At 37.4% G+C, this 19,039-nt stretch overlaps 1 protein-coding gene across 1 annotated transcript; it reads right to left on the bottom strand.

Moving 5' to 3' along the window:
- Nucleotides 1–1,302: 1,302 nt before the first annotated feature.
- MINAR2 (membrane integral NOTCH2 associated receptor 2) lies at nucleotides 1,303–17,507 on the bottom strand. The gene is made up of 3 exons (XM_043562247.1): nucleotides 17,260–17,507; nucleotides 5,026–5,253; nucleotides 1,303–1,487 (listed from the first exon to the last, which is right to left on the bottom strand). Exons 1-3 carry the CDS (start codon nucleotides 17,422–17,424, stop codon nucleotides 1,308–1,310), a joined length of 573 nt encoding a protein of 190 aa, XP_043418182.1. The 5' UTR covers nucleotides 17,425–17,507; the 3' UTR covers nucleotides 1,303–1,307.
- Nucleotides 17,508–19,039: the final 1,532 nt, after the last annotated feature.

Here is a 19,039-nt window from a genome sequence, read left to right as displayed (position 1 = left end):
GCTCCTGTTTAGTCCTTAGGCAAGCCCCACGGGGGAGCTGATTCTTATCCTTTCTCAGAGACAATAACTTGCCCAGGGTCCCACAGTTAGCAGAAGACAGGATTCAGATCCCATTCTCTTGGCTGTATTTTCTCTGCTTTTCGAGGGCCTTCCTCTGAGGCCATGGCTGGTGATACATACTCACTGAGAGCCACCAGGTGTCACACTAGCCAATGCGGATCAATTAGTAAGCAAGATTGGCTGGAAAGGTAATTAATTTTGGGGTGCCTGGGTGGCTCGGTGGGCTAAACATCCAACTTCGGCTCAGGTCATGATCTCACAGCTGGTGGGTTCAAACCCGGCATTGGGCTCAGTGCCGTCAACTCAGAGCCTGGAACCTGCTTCGGATTCTGGGTTTCCCTCTCTCTCTGCCCCTCCCCCACTTGTACTCCGTCTCTTAAAAGTAAGTAGACGTTAAAAAAAACTAAAGAAATGTAATTAATTCTATAACTATGGCCTGTTCAAGTTTAGGTGTACTGACAGTGTGACATCAAACTGAGGCATTAAAAAGGAATCCTGGGAAAATAAGAACACGTTTGAGTCAAGCCCCTCCACCACCCCTTTTTTTCTGGCTTAAATAGGAACAAAACGAGATAAAGCAGCTTGAATCCAACGCAATAGATAGCACAACCACAAGTTTTTAACCTGTATATCTGGCAGCCAAAAAATGATTTGCTCAACTTCCTTCCTCCCTTCCTTTGAGAGAGAGAGGGGCACACGTGAGTGAGGGACAGAGAGAGAGAAAGACTCCCAGGAGAGGCAGAGAGAGAGGAAGAAATGGGGCTCCCCGGGCGAGCTACTCACCCAACCACGGGGGACTCAAGCTCAGGAACTGCCAGGTCATGACCTGAGCGGAAGTCAGGCACTAAACCGGCTGAGCCACCCAGGTGCCCCTGATTTGCTCAGCTGTCTTAGGGAGGAAAGGAGGGTGGGGGTGGCAAGGAGGTAAGACAAAGCTGCTGGCAATTATTGGTGCGGTTTCGTTCTCTATTCTGACTGTTAACTTTTGGTTGTATATGGTGACTCTTCTGTGATCCCCAGAAGTCCTGCCTCCCAAAGGAAAAAAGCCATTCTGGAATTCTTACAAATTTCGTAGAACAAAGGAGAGAAAGCCAGCTTATCTCCAGCAACATTTGTGTTCTATGAGACAATTACATTGAGCTGTACATTCAACCGTACATTCATACTACTTCAACCTGTTTTTCTGCGAATGTTTATTTAGAAAGATTCTTAAGAACTTTCAAGTGTCTGTGTCTGCGGCAGTTTCTTTAGGTGAAAAACATGCAAACGGTCACTATGAAAACCAAGATGCAGGCAACAAGGAGCAAAATCAGACCTATACGACAATATTTCGAATGCTTTTCTTGTTCCTCTTCCTTTTTCAGTAAGGTATCAAAACCGGGCGTGTACATGTCTCCCAACCAAAACCGTAGGTCATTAGGATTTTCCTAAAAAAAAAAAAAAAATTACAGAGGAGACTAGGATCAATCAGTGATCAGTCAGCGTTACAGACCACTTGATACTATAGAACAAGATACTCTCAGAGGTTTGAAGGCCAATAGTCCTATTGCCCTTAAGGGTCATGGTTGCAGTAAGAGAGGCTAGGCTTCCCTGAACAGCATCATTATTTCTCATCATCAGTGGCTAGCGGCCGGCCGGCCTGCTCACCCTCTCTGCCTCTCTAGCCTCAGGGGTCGATGACCTACCTTTAGGCTAGCGCTGGCAGGAGAGGAATGGCTCACGTATAGGGAGGTGGGTGGATACTGGTGATGGCAATACCATTCTTCGACCACATTGCTACTAGTTTCAATGTCCTGCTCTGAGAAAAGCTAAAATATTAAAGTAAAATTTGGATGAACTGTGCAGAAGGATAGATGATCTTGAAATCCTTGTCGAAATCCTCTCTTACATTCTGCTTGTAGTTTGCCCTGGTAACTAAATATGGGGTTTCTTTTCTCCTTTCTTACTGATAAAACTCTTAGTATTTTAGAAAAATGGGACTGACCAAAGGCACTTGGAATTTTATAGCCTGTAAGAGGTGGAAAAGTTTCAGAACATACATTAGGGGCTCTTTCTGCTAGTTATGAGCTATGGATAAGGATGGCGATGAAGAAGTTGAATTCATGAGGTATAGAAATTCTAATGAGAACAAACGTCATGACTTCCAGAAACATCTCTTTAAAAACTTAGTGCTTGGGGCACCTGGGTGGCTCAGTCAGTTGAATGTCTGACTCTTGATTTCAGCTCAGGTCATGATGCCAAGGTCTTGGGATTGAGCCCTACATTGGGTCTGCACTGAGCCTGGAGCCTTCTTGGGATTCTCTTTCTCTCTCTTCCTCTGCCCTTCACCCATGCCCCACCCCTCTCGTATTAAAAAAGAAAAAGTGCTGAAAAATAGTATCATGAGGTCTGTAAAAGCTCTGAGGTAACTGTATATGTGGAGGATGGTTAGGGAGGGGACTGACTCTGGTTTTAGTGAAGCAATACATCTATCATATTTACATTTGATCCTCCTAAACATAACTCATGGAATTTTCCAACAGAAACATTATTCCTCATTGCCAATGATGTTCAATCTCCTCAGCCGTACATTCGAACTTTTCTGTTTAGTGGTTTTGAGAGCTATTCTATTACTTACACTACAGTGCCAGCAACACTGGACTATTTGCTGTTCTCACAAACTCTCTCACTTTCTTTTTTTGTGCCTTTTTTCTTGCTACTCCTGACAGAAGAGCTTCCCCACTCATGCAAACTCTCCATATCTTTTGGAATTCTACTCATTCTTCAAGTCCGGCATAAATTGACTTTCTCATGAAGCCTTTTTATAATCCAGTGTGGTTTTGTCCTCGTTTGAATCTGCATAGCACTTTCTACTATTATTACAAACACTATCCTCTTCCTCTATCTTGTTTTATAATTATGGTTTGTTACTTTGATCAGTTAGATTAACTATTTGACAACAGGGACAGGAATACTCATCTTTATAGTCCCTTTGCCATTCATGTGAACAACATGGAGTGGAGAAGAAGCTCTAACATACAGTCAAGAAATGCTTGCAAAATAAAACAATACATTTTTTTCCTAATTGTAGAAAGTGACTTCTTAAGCAGCCCAGTTATCCATCGATAGATGAATGAGTAAAGATATGGTGTATATATATATATATATATACACACACACACAAACACACACACACACACAATGGGATGGTATTCAGCCATAGAAAAGAATGTAACCTGCCATTTGCAAAAACATGGATGGAGCTAGACAGTATTATGCTAAGGGAAGTATGTCAGTCAGAGAAAGACAAATACCATATGATTCTACTCATGTGGTATTTAAGAAACAAAACAAACAAGCAAAGGAACAAGAGAGAGATGAGAGAGAGAGAGAGAGAGAGAGAGAGAGAGAAACCAAGAAACAGACTCTTAAGTATAGAGAACAAACTGATGGTCACCAGAGGGGAGAGGAGAGGGAGATTGGGTTGGGTGAGATAAGTGATGGGGATTAAGGAGTGCAATTTTCATCATGAGCACTGGGTGATGTATGGAACTGTTGAATCACTATATCGTACAACTGAAACCAATATAACACTGTATTTTAACTACACTGGAATTAAAATAAAAACTTAATAAAAAAAAAGAAAAAGAAAAAAAGAAAGTGACTTCTTAGAGGTCCTGATCTTCAGACTCCTGATAAAAACAAAACAAAACAAAACAAAACACAAGATTACTGTTGCTAGGGGGGAGTGTCTGTTATGGAAACTTCCCTGGAAAAAAAGGCTAGATTAAGTAGATACATCAAATCTATTAGGAGATTAAAAAACCTCAAAGTCTCTGGACAAGAAGATATTTCAAGAGTGCACATAGGAGATTTTTAAGTGTAAGATTTTAAGGGGACACAATGCTATCCCCTTTTCAACAGAAAGAAATCTTCAGGTGCTTAAGTTACGGGGCTCAGAGCAGATACACCTTGTTACGTGAAGGGTATATGGAAAATGTCAGGCCTCCCTGACCCTAGGGCAAACCGAGGCTGAGGAGGAATCCAGTAAAAAATACAGGGCCACCCTCCCTGATGTTCAGGTATGTCTAGATCTTCTATACATGTGACAGAGAACACCACCAGTGGGGTTGGGGTGGGAGTGCGGGTGGGCGGTGGGGAAAGAAAAACTGAAGTTGGGTTTAGGCTGGGTGAATGAGTTCATTGCATACTTTTCCTGTGTTGAAATGTTTTTGTTTTGTTTTGTTACTGAGACACAGGAAAATGTCCAAAATGTAAATCTGCAATCTTAAATCATTGAGTGGGCTTGGAATAAGATGACCTTTGATGAGAACTGCCTTGCACAGCGCCTAAGACAGAGAATTTAATAAATATTTTTGAATAAATGCAGAATAGGGAATTCTTAAGTGTTCATGAAACAAATGGTCATAAAACTAGGGGAAAACATACATAATCTGCCAAATTAACTTTGAAAAACCTTTTACCTTCTAGGTAAACCTTTCTGTATCACATCATTTCCTCCTCTCTACACTATACAGATGCCAGAAATTGCTGACCCTGTAAAACTCAGAACAAATCAATAAACATGTACTGACTAGGACAGAGAAAAGGATGCCAGATGCCACAGTGATCTGACATCTGGACATTTGGGTCTAGTGAAGAGGGGTGGTCACCTAAACACCCATTTAAAAAATTTTTTTTAATGTTCATTTATTTTTGAGAGAGAGAGAGAGACTGACAGAGCATGAGTAGGGGAGGGACAGAGAGAAATGGAGACACAGATCTGAAGCAGGCTCCCGGCTCTGAGCTGTCAGCAGAGAGCCCGATGTGGGGCTCAAACTCATGAACTGTGAGATCATGACCTGAGCAGAAGTCAGATGCTTAACCGACTGAGCCACCCAGGCACCCTTATATCCATTTTTAAAAAACAAAACTTCAACTGATCTTCTTCAGCAACTGAAGAAGGTGATTCTTTGCTTTGAGTACCTTCAGGTGTCCAGAAAGGTTTGTGTGCAGGGAATGCCTGTCATATTCTTCAACGGTCCATGAGGGGTTCTTTTTTCTTTCTTCCATAGCTTCCTCCAAACTTATGTCACCGTACAGTGGATTATTCTTCAGAACAGAGGACAGGGATGGTGGGGGATGATCCGTAGCAACAGCACGCTGTGCACTGGGTCCTCTCATTCGCTGAGCAGTGATAGTCTTCTTCTCTCTCTGTTAGGAGGCACAGAGACAAGTCTCCTCTTACCAATGGGCCACTCACTGATGGCGGAGGATGAAACGTGAAATAACCGCCCCTGAAAATTTGCTGATTCTGCCTGGAACCCCAACAGATTAGGACAATGAATGAGGAAACGATTCTAGGATCTGGTCTGACCTAGAATCCTGTCCTTAACTGAGTTTTTTCTTTGCATGTCATCTTCCTCAGCTTTAGTAATCATTCATTAAAATGCTATTTTATCACTACAGAGAAAGAACGCTGTCCTTTAATTCCGATCGCAGAATTCTGAACAAAGCCAATTTCTTTTCCAGCTCACTTGCACTGAGATTTAATAACATTTTACTTCTTTCTATTTGTGCATTCCACAACCGATAAAAATAATATTTAGCATTGCTGGATTAATCCAGCAAAGTGAAGATTACAAACATTTTATGGATGTGCCTTGGCTTTTACAAAAACTCTCTTGGGACTCCTATTTCAGGCAGTTTGGAGGACAGACAGCATCATATTCCTTTATATGTGTACAGACCAGGTTGCTATTAGATGGCTCTAAAATTGACTTTCAGATTTTTTAAATCTTTCTTTATTGAAGCAAAATATACAATAGAAAATCACACATATCATAAATGTATAGCTCGATAAATTTTCACAAACCAAATAAACCCAAGACGCTACCAAGAAACAGAGCACCTACCAGCACACCTCACTCTGCCTTGCCCTTCCCCTGCCCAAGGACAACCAGTGTCCCAAGTTTAACAGTGCAGGCCAGTTGTGTTTTTGTGTCTGATCTGGCCTTCAGCTTTGTATTTTGCTTTTTTTTTCTTTCTTTCTTCTTATGGCTACAAAAGTATCATGGAGGTAGAAAATATTTCCATTAAAATTTGTTCATTGGTTAAATAAAGTTGAGAAGAAACAAAAGCTTATAGAGTAATGCCTCAGTTATCATGGGGCTTCAAGGGAGAGGAATTTCACATAAGTTAATTTTCAGAAAACTTAGGGTTAACCCTTAAAAGCTAGTGACACATTTCACTAATTTACAGCAATTTTTTAATGCATATGTTTCACATATTTCAGACTTCCTAAACAAGTTCAATAGCAATTGATATTCCTCTTAGTCATCTTTATTATCACCATTATACTGATTCCTCAGCATATATTGGGGTATATAAGTCACATTGAATATGTATTTATGTAAGCTAAATTGTAAACTAATTTTACATACAGTTTCCTTCTGAAATGGCTGATAAGCCAAAAAAAAATCATCTAGGTAAAACCATTCACATTCTCTTCAGCCTTACATTTCCCTAATTTTCTTAACCCATAGATTTTTGACATGCTTAGCGGTCAACTTGGAGATCTTCTCTGAATTTATTATGTTGTTGGTCTGAAAATCAATTTATATTCTACAATACTGAAATTTGCAATGAAATAATACATCATCTTGACTTAGCATTTGTCTTTAAGATGGATGACCTCATAAAACATGTTTCTGAATTTGATATGAAAACAATTTGATATGAAATTTAGATCATTTCAGCTTCGCATAATTCTGACTCAAGGCTTTTTTGTTTTTTTTTGAGGATAGATATCTTTGATCATCTTTGAGAGGGATAATTCTTTGGACACTGACAAATTTGCTTTGTCAGTTCTCTTGCCTACTAGACTATTCTTTGAGCTTCTTAAATAAGAAAGCTCTGTAAATGAGGAAAATACAGTTTGGGGGGCCAGGAAAAAATAACAGACTCCATTACAGTGTATAAAGACCCTGAAAAACTAACAGGCACAAGATAAAAATTAATCAGACCTATAGTGTAAAAAGAACATGCAAACCCTTAATTCTAAACCATATTCTTGGAAGTCTGGGGTTTATCTTAATACATGGTGCCATTTATTTTTCTGTTGCATGACAATTTCATGTCTGAAGGCATGTGAAGGGAAAACTAATAGAATATTTTTACTAAGATATACAAGAGAATATTCTTTACTAAGAATATGATAGCAATATAAAAAATACTAATGATGGTTGAGGTTCATGCACATTTTGATAATTTTTCTCAAATAGCCTAAGGGAAAAAAAAGCATGTATTTGATTCTAACTCTCAACCCCACTAGATTATATTTACCAAAGGAAAATTCAACAGTAATTCTATTATTTTAGCCATATGGACTCTACAATAATTTGTATTTTAAAATATTCAAGGAAAGCAACATTTCAAAACTTACCTGGACTTTTCCGTATCACCATTACTTTGTCCATTTATCTTTTATAAACTTAAATCATTATTTACAACATTTATATATAAGTAAACTATCAATCAGTAAAATTAGTGAAATAGAGTGCACGTTGAGACAAACAAAAACTGAGAGTATACAATTAATAGACCAATAAAGAAAGAGCCTCTAAAAAAACTGTACTCCAGAAAGAAGAAACTTGATAATAAAAGGAAAAATTAAGAAGAAATGCCAAATAAAACAAAACAAAAAGGAATACAGAAAAAATATTGATAAGTCTATCTATATCTCTCTGTATATATCTAAGTAAGTATTGATTTTATGGTAAAACAGAGATAATAATCACCAATTTGGGAATTTAAACAATTTTTAATTTATTTTAAATTTTTTTTTATTTTAGAAAGAGAGCAATAGCATGAGTGGGGGAAAGGGGTAGAGGGAGTGGAAGAGAGAGATGGAGAGAGGGGGAGAGAGAGAGAGTCTTAAGTAGGTTCCACACTCAGTGCAGAGCCCAGTGCAGGCCTCGATCCCAAAACTCTGGGATCATGATCTGAGCTGAAATCAAGAGCAGGATGCTCAACCAACTGACCCACCCAGGCACCCCTAATTTGTGAGTTTTTGAATAAGGGATAACTAAGTCACTTGACAGTAAAATTTAACACAAATGTTTTTTTTTATTAGAACATTTTAAGAAATCAGGTTAGTGAGAGGATAGAAATATTAGTAAAAAATAGAGAAAGAATCCATAGTTTCTAAATCAGTACAGCAATAGAAAAAAAGATAAAGGAAACTTGATAATAAGACAATAAAATTGAAACCAAGAATGAGGGAACTTCAGCAAAATAGAACAGTTTTAGAAATAATCATGTTAAATGTAAATAGACTAAATTCTTTACTTAAAGACAGAGATTGTCAGGTCAGATTTTTAAAATTAAATGAAATTATGTAATATTTATAAGAGGAGTACCTAAAATATAAGGACTCAAAAATGAGAGTGAAAGAATGTGAAAAGATATACTGGCAAATGAAGAAGAATGGGAGCTATGTATTGTGGTGACTGGTTAAATGCCTATGAATTTTATCCTCTTCTCCTAAGCATAAAGGATGGATGACTGTCTTTCCCAGTCTGGCCTGAAGTTAAATTGGGGCCAGCTAAACCACCTCCAAGCCTGGCCCCTGAAATCTTCCACAAGATTTTTGGCTCATTTTCCATTTTTGTGTCACTGTTAAGTAAGGGTTCTGTGATGGCAGAACTACAAGATGAAAGAACTTGAGGCCATGGGTTATTGCTTGAAAAAGAGCTGCCTTTAAAATCCACCTGCCCTTTTTTAGGCTTCTCGTAAGTATGAACATTCTTTTTAGTTACTGGTATTTTGTGGGGTTATGTGTTAGCACAGCCTAGTCTATCCTCCCTAATAAAGTAGTAGATCTTGAAATTCCACAAACATGTGGCATGGATTTGCAGCCAAAAAGTGGAAAGGGCTGAGAGAAACATCAGAAGCTGGAATGATGGTTATTCATATCCTATAGGAAAAAAAAATTTTTTGCATAAATGTCATTTGTTGTAATTTGGAATCTAATCACCTCTAGCTCTACGAGAGATACTTGTGAAATAATCAGAGAATTCATGTACATATAATGACATTACAATAATCATAGCATTAATGTGCTACAAGAAAGAGATGAGATTAGAGAAAGCTGCACAGTTGGAAAGAAGAAAGAAAGTAGAGAGGAATCTAGGAATCTAGAAATGTGATGCCTTCTATTGTTGAAAGTCTGTTTGTAGATCTCAATACTAAAACACAGAATTATTTTTTTTAAAAAAGCATTGAGCAAAAAATACCTATTGAAATTTCTCAACTGAATAAAATGACTCAAGATAAAGATCATGCTAGGCTGTGCTTTCATAACTGTTATCCCTGAGAGCCTCTATGTGGTTGTCACTGACTCTAAAAATACAGAAACGGAGGCAGAAAAGCAAGGCATTACAGCCTATTTGAGAGCTATGTCTGCAAAGAACGTAGGTGTGTTTACTGACATATAAAAGTGACTGCAAGTAGTCAGTTATGTTAGGTAAGATACATTAATAAATAGCTTCCTAAATTCTGTAAAGAATGTATTACCAAAGAAATCACAAGCCTACACCTAAAAGCTTTTAAATGTTTAAAATTAAAACAAAACAAAACAATGACAATAATCCTAGATTTCTAAATGTCCTTGAGTAGGAGTAAACTTTGAAGTCTATCCTTGAAGCAGGGTCTACTTCTGATGTGGCAAAAGAGAAAAGTGAACAAGGAGATGCTTCCTAAAGAGTGTAATCAAGGACTATAGAGAACAATGCATCAGAAATCCTTCTAAAAAGCAGAATCATGTCCTAATCAATCTTCCATATCCTCAAAGAAGGAGGCCATGCAAACTACTCCCATGGGATCTTAGATTTACTTTGTAATAGTGATGGCTGTGTCTTTAATTTTTCCCATTCAGAAAGGGAGAGTTTATATATATATATGTGTGTTATTTATATATTGTGTACATATACAATATATGTCATGTAAATATGTTTAACATATAAGTGTATTTATATATGTATATGCACTGTATATATACTGTATACACACACACACTATACACACACACACACACACACACATATATATATATATAGTATGTAAATATATTTGACAGAATGATAAACTGTGGCAAAGCCTAACTAGCAAATCCATTTCTTCTTAAGGGCATACAACGGCAAGGACATATGAATAACAACACATGGTTGACCCCTAATATCCCTTGAAAGATTCCTGGATTACTCTCTTTCCAATGTTCAGACCTATGGAGATTCTGATATAGTAAACCCTCAACAAGGAACAGTCTGGATTCCACTTGGAAGCCAGGCCTTTAGGACATCTACATCACCCACATCAGATGAAGTGAGAGATACATTTTATTGTGTTAACTCACTAAAATTTGTTTCCATAACATAACTTAGCCTGACTAACCACTAAGAAAATATATATTTAGCAGACAAAATAGGTATTAAAATAAAAGACTTTGTTAGTTACAGAGAATTGCTAGAAAGTGAATAAAGACAGATATCATCAGTAAAATATAACAATTCTAAACTTGTATGTATCTAATAAAATAGTATCAAAGTTTATAAAGCAAAACTTGACATAATTACAAGGAGAAATTTATGCAGAGAATTTTTATCAAGCAGACAAAACAATTACTAAAGATAAAGGATTTGAGCAATAAAACCGAGTTTGATCAAGTCACATATACTGACATCTTCATTAAACAACTGAATACATTAATTTTAAAATATACACTGGATATTTACAAAAGTTGATAATGTACTAGACTTTAAAACAAATTTCAAAGACTCAGTATTATATGGATTGTGCTGTTTGAACACAGTCAACTTAGTTAGAAATTTGTATATTTATATCAAAAAGTTAAAGTACCACGTTTTGTAGAAAACTAAAACACACACTTCAAAGAAATAATGGAAATTAAAAATTTAGAATAGAATTAAAATGGAAAATGCTACATTTGTAAAATTGTTGGGTGGAGTTGAAATGGCATTTTGAGGAAGTATTACAAAAATATTTTCTTGCATTATAAAGGCAGAATGAGAAAATGAGGTAATAAGAAACAATTAAGATAGAAGTAGATATATTACATTGTATGTTAACTGCAATTTAAACAAATAAAAAAGATAGTAGAAATCAGTAAATATTACAAATTAAAAAACAAATATATTAGAGAAGATGAACAATGTTGAAAACTATTTCTTTGGAGAGGCTAAACATTAAAATATCTCTGGCAATACAGCTCAGGAAAAATAAAAAGACACAAATCCAGTGTTAGAAATGTAAAAGAAACAATGAAAGAGATGTAGCAGAGATTAATAAATGTAATAGGAGAATAATATGAGCAACTTAATAACTTTATATGCAACTGGGCAGTTTCCATCATAATATAACTTATCAAACTTAATTAAGAAAAAAAATAGGGGGGCTTGGGTGGCTCAGTCTGTTAAGCATCTGACTTAAGCTCATGTCATGATCTCATGGTTCATGAGTTTGAACCCTGTGTTGGACTCTGTGCTGACAGCCCAGAGCCTGGAGCCTGCTTTGGATTCTGTGTCTCCCTCTCTCTCTGTCCCTACCCCGCTTGCACTCTGTCTCTTTCTCTGTCTTTCAAAAATAAATAAACATTGAAAAAATTTTAAGCAAAGAAAAAATAGAAAATGATAATAAACCTGTGATAATTTGATTAATTGAATCAATAACTTAACATCTACCCCAAACTGAAAATTATCAGGCCAAGAGAATATTGCAGTCAAATTCTACTGGATATCCCTGAAACAGATCATTTATATTTTGTCAAACACTTCCAGAAAATAAGAAAACAAGGAATACTCCCAATTCACTTTATGAAAGCTTGGTATAAACTCCAGACAAAGGCAGTAAGTAAAAGAAAAGGTAATTTAATTATAGGACAATTTCTCTTATAAACACAATGCAAAAGCCATGAATAAGCTATTGCTAAAAAGAATCCTACAATACATATAAATTATACATACCAGAATAAGATTTATATCAGGAAATAATTTTTACCTGGAGGGTGATTTAAAATTAGAAGATGAATGTAACTCATCACATTAACAGGAAAAAAAATGCAGAATTTTACAACAGATTCTGAAAAAGATTTTGAAAACATTCAAATGTCTTTAAAGCAAACTTTCCTAACCACCTGGGAATAGTCGGGGATCTTTAAAAATTAATTAAGAGAATCTACATAAAACTTCCAGGGCATAGTTTACCAAATGGCTGCAATATTAGAAACATTTGTTTTAGTTTCAGAATTAATACGAGGATGTCAGTAATCACAAACATTCACATATTATTTCAGTGGAAGCCCTAAGCAATACAATAAGAACAGAAAAATAAATAAAAGGAATAGGGTTTTAAATAAAACAAAATAGCGTATAGCATGATTAGCTGTAGGGATGTTTACAGTCAAAATAAAAGAGATTTAACACTATTCCTGGATTTAAGATTAATATATAACAATTACATAATCTATAAAAATCAATGGCATGCATGAGTAACACTTTATTATGAAACATGATTTAAAAGGTTCTAGTCTAAAAGCAATGGTGCTATAAATATTTAGATATACACCTAACAAACTTTATGAAAACTTCTATGTGGAGAATTATAAGATATCATTGAAGGGCCATATGAAGAACTGAATAAATAAAAAGATATACCATGTTTATGGATTAGGAGAATCAAGATTATAAAGATTTCCATTTTTCCCCAATTTAATCTGTACATACAACGAAGTCCCTTTCATAATCATAAATGCCTTGCAAACAAGGCATTTTGTTTATCTATTACTTGTGGGTATACAAACAAAATCAGCTCCCCAGTGACACCAGTAATTCTGTTTCCCAAATTGCTAGAATAAGTTTTCACCAACCCCTCAAAATTTTCAGGATAAAATTTAAAATCTCAGACAACAATTACCAAACCTTTGTTGTCTGACACAGGCCTTTCTTGAAACTTGTTTCCTGCCTTCTCCTCCACCTAACCTCCCACACATGCTATTGTAATACTCAGGGCGTCCTTAATAAAAGCTTTAGTGCAAGAGGCATTTGGGTCTGATCTGAGAGCAGTATGATGAGACAGTTTAGGTGTTGTTTCTGGCAGCACACCACCCAAGGCTAAACTCCAGACCCCACTGGAGATTTTGTGAGCTGCATAAATTTAGCATAACTTGATAAATCATGTTCTGATATTTGCAAGTAAATCCCTGAACAACTGAGCGGTGCCCGTCAATCTACTTCCTAGATAATAATTTAAGAGCCTCAAAGGCTCTTCCCCAAATATATGCTTAAAAATGGGAGTCTAATGCATATGCAGGGCATTCTTTTCAGAACGCTAATTGGAGGATTAGGAATAGAGACATTTTTAGAGAAGGCAAAACAGATTTCAGGGACCTGTCCAGAGACAGATCATTAAGAAGTACAATTATAGTATGCAAACAAGCAAAACAAAACAAAACAAAACAAAAAACTGAGATAGAAGAGACATTAGAAGATAGGAGAAAAGATAGCTCTTAAGACTGTAACAAAAAGCGGGGAAAATGACTAGGAAATAAACCCAGGAAATGACACTGCCTAGAAATCAAGGGAAGAGCAACCTCTTATCCTTGGTCTTTTGCTCCAGCTCACAAGTTTAGCATGGAATGCTCTTGGGTTCTGAAAAAGATGTGATGGAAGCCAGGAAAAGATAAAACAAAGAGATTAGTCTGAAATGACTCTGAAGTCTGACTCCTAATCAAAAAAAGGGGGGCACTACATTATCTGAAACCAAACATATTTTATCATTTAAACTAAAAAAAAATCACCCTTTTCCTTTCATTACCTCGTTCTATAAAGTGATTGGCAGAAATATTTAGAATACAATTCCACATGCCTTCATCAGATACATGCCCCAAATTATTTTAACAACCAGAAACATTAGATTTTGGCGAACATTTGTTCATTGCACTGAGATGAAATTTATTGTGAAGCTTCTTTGCTTCTCTACTGAAAGAATTTAAGAAGGAGTAAATATAGTGGAATCAAGAAATATATGCTCATACTCTCTCCCTGCAAACATGGATGACCTGTGTATTTGCCTGGCATGGAATTCACAGCGTCCTGGACTATAGGCATGCGTGAGAATGAGTGCTTGCTTTTCTATATGCCCACAATTGCTTTCATGTGTAATTATGGCTTAAAGAATTTCCCCTGAAAATGTTATGTGAATTTTTATAGAAAAGATTTGAGATGGATAAGAATATGCTGCATATGGTTATGAATTCAACTTCACATTCGGGATTATGAGATCTGTGTTTTAACTGCTGAATTACCACTAATTTTGAAGGCAATTGTTGCTAGGTTAAGTCCTTTGACATTTTGTGATGTAGTCTGAATCCCAAACACCATGCACCTGGGTGGTGTGAGACCCAGCAGTAAGCTGACACAACTCTGAAGTCTGTGTAGATTTCGTGTGAGTAAAAAATCTACTGCTTGAGTTATGGATTCACAGATGTATTGACTATATTCCCTAACACCACCATCTATACACACGCACATACACCCCTCCATCCACACTATAAATAAAAAAAAATGCAAGTAGTATTATCTACTGTTTTGCAATGTCTAATGAAAGGATAATTTCAACACACACAACAGACTGCTGTCTAACAACAACAACAACAACAACAGTAACAACACACATTTCTTAAACTTTTATGGGAAATATTTCCTCTCAATTGTTTTACCTCATGTTATTTTACTTGTTCTCATTTTAAAACAAATATGTAAAATTAATATTATTCTAGTTTTTCAAGTGAAAATATTGAGGCATGAACCAAGTAAGAGCCACAATAGATGTCTCTTAAAGTGGCTTGCTGTGGATGTGAGACAAGAAACCAGGTTTCCACCCTCTTTATTCGATGCTCTTCCTGTTGGTTTAATGCATCCCCAGCAGACTGAGGGTTTTTAATTAAGAACTTCTGACAGGACCACCTAATGCACCCTTAATGCCTCAAATGCACCTGATACACTTTGTGCCTTCTTCCAGGTATCTCTACAGCTACTTAAAACTTTAGTAAGTCCTTTATTTTAGGTATTTATTTTATCCCACAAATATATCACTCCTGGATTTTTTAAAATACAGCTAATGAGAGAAGAACTACTTATTCACATATTGCAAATTAAAGTAGTAAATACAAATAATTGTTAGTCCTAATTTGTGTCATGGCTACCCAGCTAACTGAATTTGTAAGATTTCCCCTCACCCCGTTATTTCAATAGTAAATTAGCCTTTATTCTGTCATCTTAACGTTATTTTAGGATAAAAGGATAATTAAATCGAGTTCATGTGCAGTTTAAAATTACCAATAACAGGGGTGCCTTGGTGGCTCTGTTGGTTAGGTGTCTGCCTCTTGGTTTCTGCTCCAGTCATGATCTCACAGTTTGTGAGTTCGAGCCCCACATCAGGCTCCACGCTGACAGTGCAGAGCCTGCTTTCCTCTCTCTTCCTCTCTCTCTGCCCCTCCCCTGCTCACTCTCTCTGTCTCTCTCTCTCAAGAATAAATAAATAAACTTAAAGAAACAATTAAAAAAAATTACCAATAACATATCTAAAGACATTCATAGCAGATTTTTACCTCCTTGTTTTTTTGTTAAATAACCGCTTCAACTCATCAGGGCCTACCTATTGAAAAAGATGCCCCTTAAAAATTGGATGCATTTCATTCAGGTTTAGGAACAACATTCAACAGAGCTTTAAACTGTGAAGATTCCCGTGAAGGAAATAGGTCAACTCCAGTACCAAACAAAAGATGTTAGATTGATACGTTCCAACCTCAAAGGAATTTATTGGATATGTTTTCTTCTACTAAACTTCATAGCATAGGAGGGCCAAGGTTTTCTGAACTGATTTTTGAGTCATTTTATTCCGTGGCATAAACAATGAGGAGGAATTTATTGTGTTTAACTTAAAACACGAAAACAATAACCAAAAAGGTGTGTATGGGTGGGGGGAAGAGTTTTGAGGATTCCAAAAGGGAAGGATGCAAAATTTTTTAAAAAGTCAGTTGTCATAACAGGCTGCCTTATGATGGAAATAAATTAAAACCCTTATAGGTGGAGGAAACACTTACATAATCATTTGAGTGTACTTGATTTTGAATGATCTCATGATAAAGGTCCCGAGGAGCCCACAAACACACCACAAAGGAGTCACTTTACACCAGGACTCATGAGTAGCAACTGTTTCTTAAAAGAAAACAAATTTCTGTTCAGGGAATTTGAACCACTCCAAAGGACTTAATGACTTGCAGGGGTTTGTAGGTCAGTCACATCTGTTCTGAAATGAAATGCTTCTTCCTGTTTCTAAATTGACTAACCCTTAACCCCATTAGCCCTCACGTCTTAAAACAAAGATTATTCCTGTTTCTTGAGCCTTCCAACAGTCAGGGCCTTTATGTTTATTCCAGCACATGGAACTCATCACAGTTTTATTCCTCTCTTTTGGTCAGCAAAAAGAAGGAAGGTGCAAAAGAAGAAAGCGAAAAAATAAAGTGTGCACTGGGTTTGAAGGTCTGATTGTTATGTCTTGTCCACATGGATACCTGCAGAAAATAAGAGTATCTAAAATAAAAGGGAAGAGTTCCCTCTATTTTGTTTTCCTTCAATCATTGGGTTTCCATTGTTATGCTGACTCTTCTCTGCAAGAAATGAAAGGGAGCCAGCCTAAATAAGGCAAGAGCAAGTTCCCCAGTGGTCTCAGAGGCTGTGTTTGAGTCCCTTTTTAAGCTGCTGCTGCTTTGGGCTTAGAATGCACCAGAAGAGAGAGGTAGATTTTCCCCCCAGAGTCTTATTTGCAAAAGTAACAAGTGGTTTGAAAAATTCTGAAGGAAAGGAGTAAAATGAAAACTAGGCAATAAAATGAGGACGGGCTGCAAAGCTAGTGCTTGGCGGGAAATGAATGTTTGCAGGAATTCACATATTTTATAAAGTGATCAGAGAGTTTCCTTACGTTAAGGAAGAGAGAAAGACCTTTTTTATATTGCAAGGGCAGCCACCTTGTACCGTGTTCCCTACAGCCTTCCCCCCACCCTCCCTGCACAAATAAGGAAATAATAGGTAGTGAGAAAGAACTGATCCTCGCCTGGGGGCTTTATGCTGTCCTGGACTTTACCTGTGAGTACACGAGGTTTTGCCAGTGCTGGGCGGCAGGGTGATTCCCACCTGGAAACCTCACCAGGCTGGCCTGAAGAAGAGCTGAGTTCCTCATGAAAGACTTCACATCGAGCCGCAGGAATTTGTCAGGATGGTTGTTATTTGGCAAAACAGAGAGATCCATGTCTCCCCTCGTCTACGGTGGAAAACAAAGGTAAGTGAGGCTGCTTCTGTCAGACTCATCCATTATTAATGAGCCTGAGGATGCTCCGGCTGGCATCTGAAACCAGGTCTCTCAGCTACACGGGGGAGCTGTTCTCGAAATGATATGCTGACGCATATAGACAACGCAGCGCCCTGCCTTGCCTTTCACACACAGCACGCCAACACACGCACACACACACACACACACACACATGCATGCACACACACATTTAGGAGGCTTAAAAGGGACAGATGGGGTTGTACTCGTTAAATTACACAAAATGCCAAAATTAGATATATAGTGCTTAATGTCTCTCCATACAGGGTCAGACATAACGGTTTAAGAGGAACTAGTCTTTGGATAAAGGCTGCCAGAATTTCAGTGTCACAGTCCATAACTGGAGCACATGAGATATCACCTGTAGGGAAGAGATTTCTTAATTTTTCTCTCTGAACATTGCCGAGCTAACACAGCTGATTTGGCCCCGCCGATGCAGTCTCCCATATGATATGCAGGATCTTGTTTCTCCTCCTGTTTTGACTCCCAGAGTCTCAAGCTCACATGAAACCTGACCACTTTTAGGTTGTCAGCTTTGGTCCGAACTGAGAAATGGCAAGAACTTTGCTGTTTTAGTTTGCTACAGGAATTCAGCACCCCAATCTACTGCCTTGACCCATATGCTATCCAAGGTCCCATTGACTCTGTTCCTGGCTGTATAAACTCCTTCGGTGTGCTTCGGTGTTCACACAGCACATTGGGAACCAAAGGGGAACATGGCTGCTGGGTTTGGATGATGTGCTTGTCCTAAGTGAACCCATCTGCCGTTCAGGGAGCCAAGGTGGGAGTGAGGCTGAAGACCCTGTATTAAGCCAGGAAGTAATGATGACTTTAATGGACATAAGCTCTCACATTTCAAGTCACTCTGCCTCAGGCAACCCATGCTTCTCATTGGCAAAGTATGGATTTCCATCTAGAGTAAGAGGAATACTTTCCCACCGTGAGAAGGCAAAGGATAGATGCATCAGCAGTTTTAAAAAGACATAGGTTGTTTGTTATGTGTGCACCTCTGTAAACCCATCTGATTCAGCAGGAAGGTTTCTCTTCCAGGGGTAAATGGGGTCACATGTGGAATGTATCAGCACCAAATTTCAGAAGAGTGCCATATAGCTTATAAGAACCAGCAGCCAGGATGTTCTCAAATTGAGCAAGACACTAGAGAGTACTTACCTTCTTTATAGCAATAAACATGAGGGAGTTTAAAAAATCCTGTCCTACTTATAGCTGTAAAACTGGTTTGAACCATCAACATTTTCTGTAAGAATGTTTTGGACCCAGACTCTTCCCCTGTCTTGCAATATTCGAAATAAACTTGGGTAGTTTTAACAATGTATTTACTGGAGAAAGTAAGAGCTACTTCATAATGACAGTTAATAACAAAACAGTTGAATCACAAGTGTTTCAAGAATCAAGTGTATTATGTGCATGTGCGTGTGCTTGGTACATTCTGGATTTTCCTGGCTGCTGCCAGAATACATCTAATGAATAAATATTTCTCAGGCTGTTTGCTTTTCCTAAAAGATTCTTCAGGGAATAA

This window comes from Prionailurus bengalensis, chromosome A1 (genome assembly GCF_016509475.1).
Source record: "Prionailurus bengalensis isolate Pbe53 chromosome A1, Fcat_Pben_1.1_paternal_pri, whole genome shotgun sequence".
Classification (NCBI taxonomy): domain Eukaryota; kingdom Metazoa; phylum Chordata; class Mammalia; order Carnivora; family Felidae; genus Prionailurus; species Prionailurus bengalensis.
Note: the sequence above shows the minus strand (reverse complement) of the source record. Positions and strands in the feature narration are given on the sequence as shown.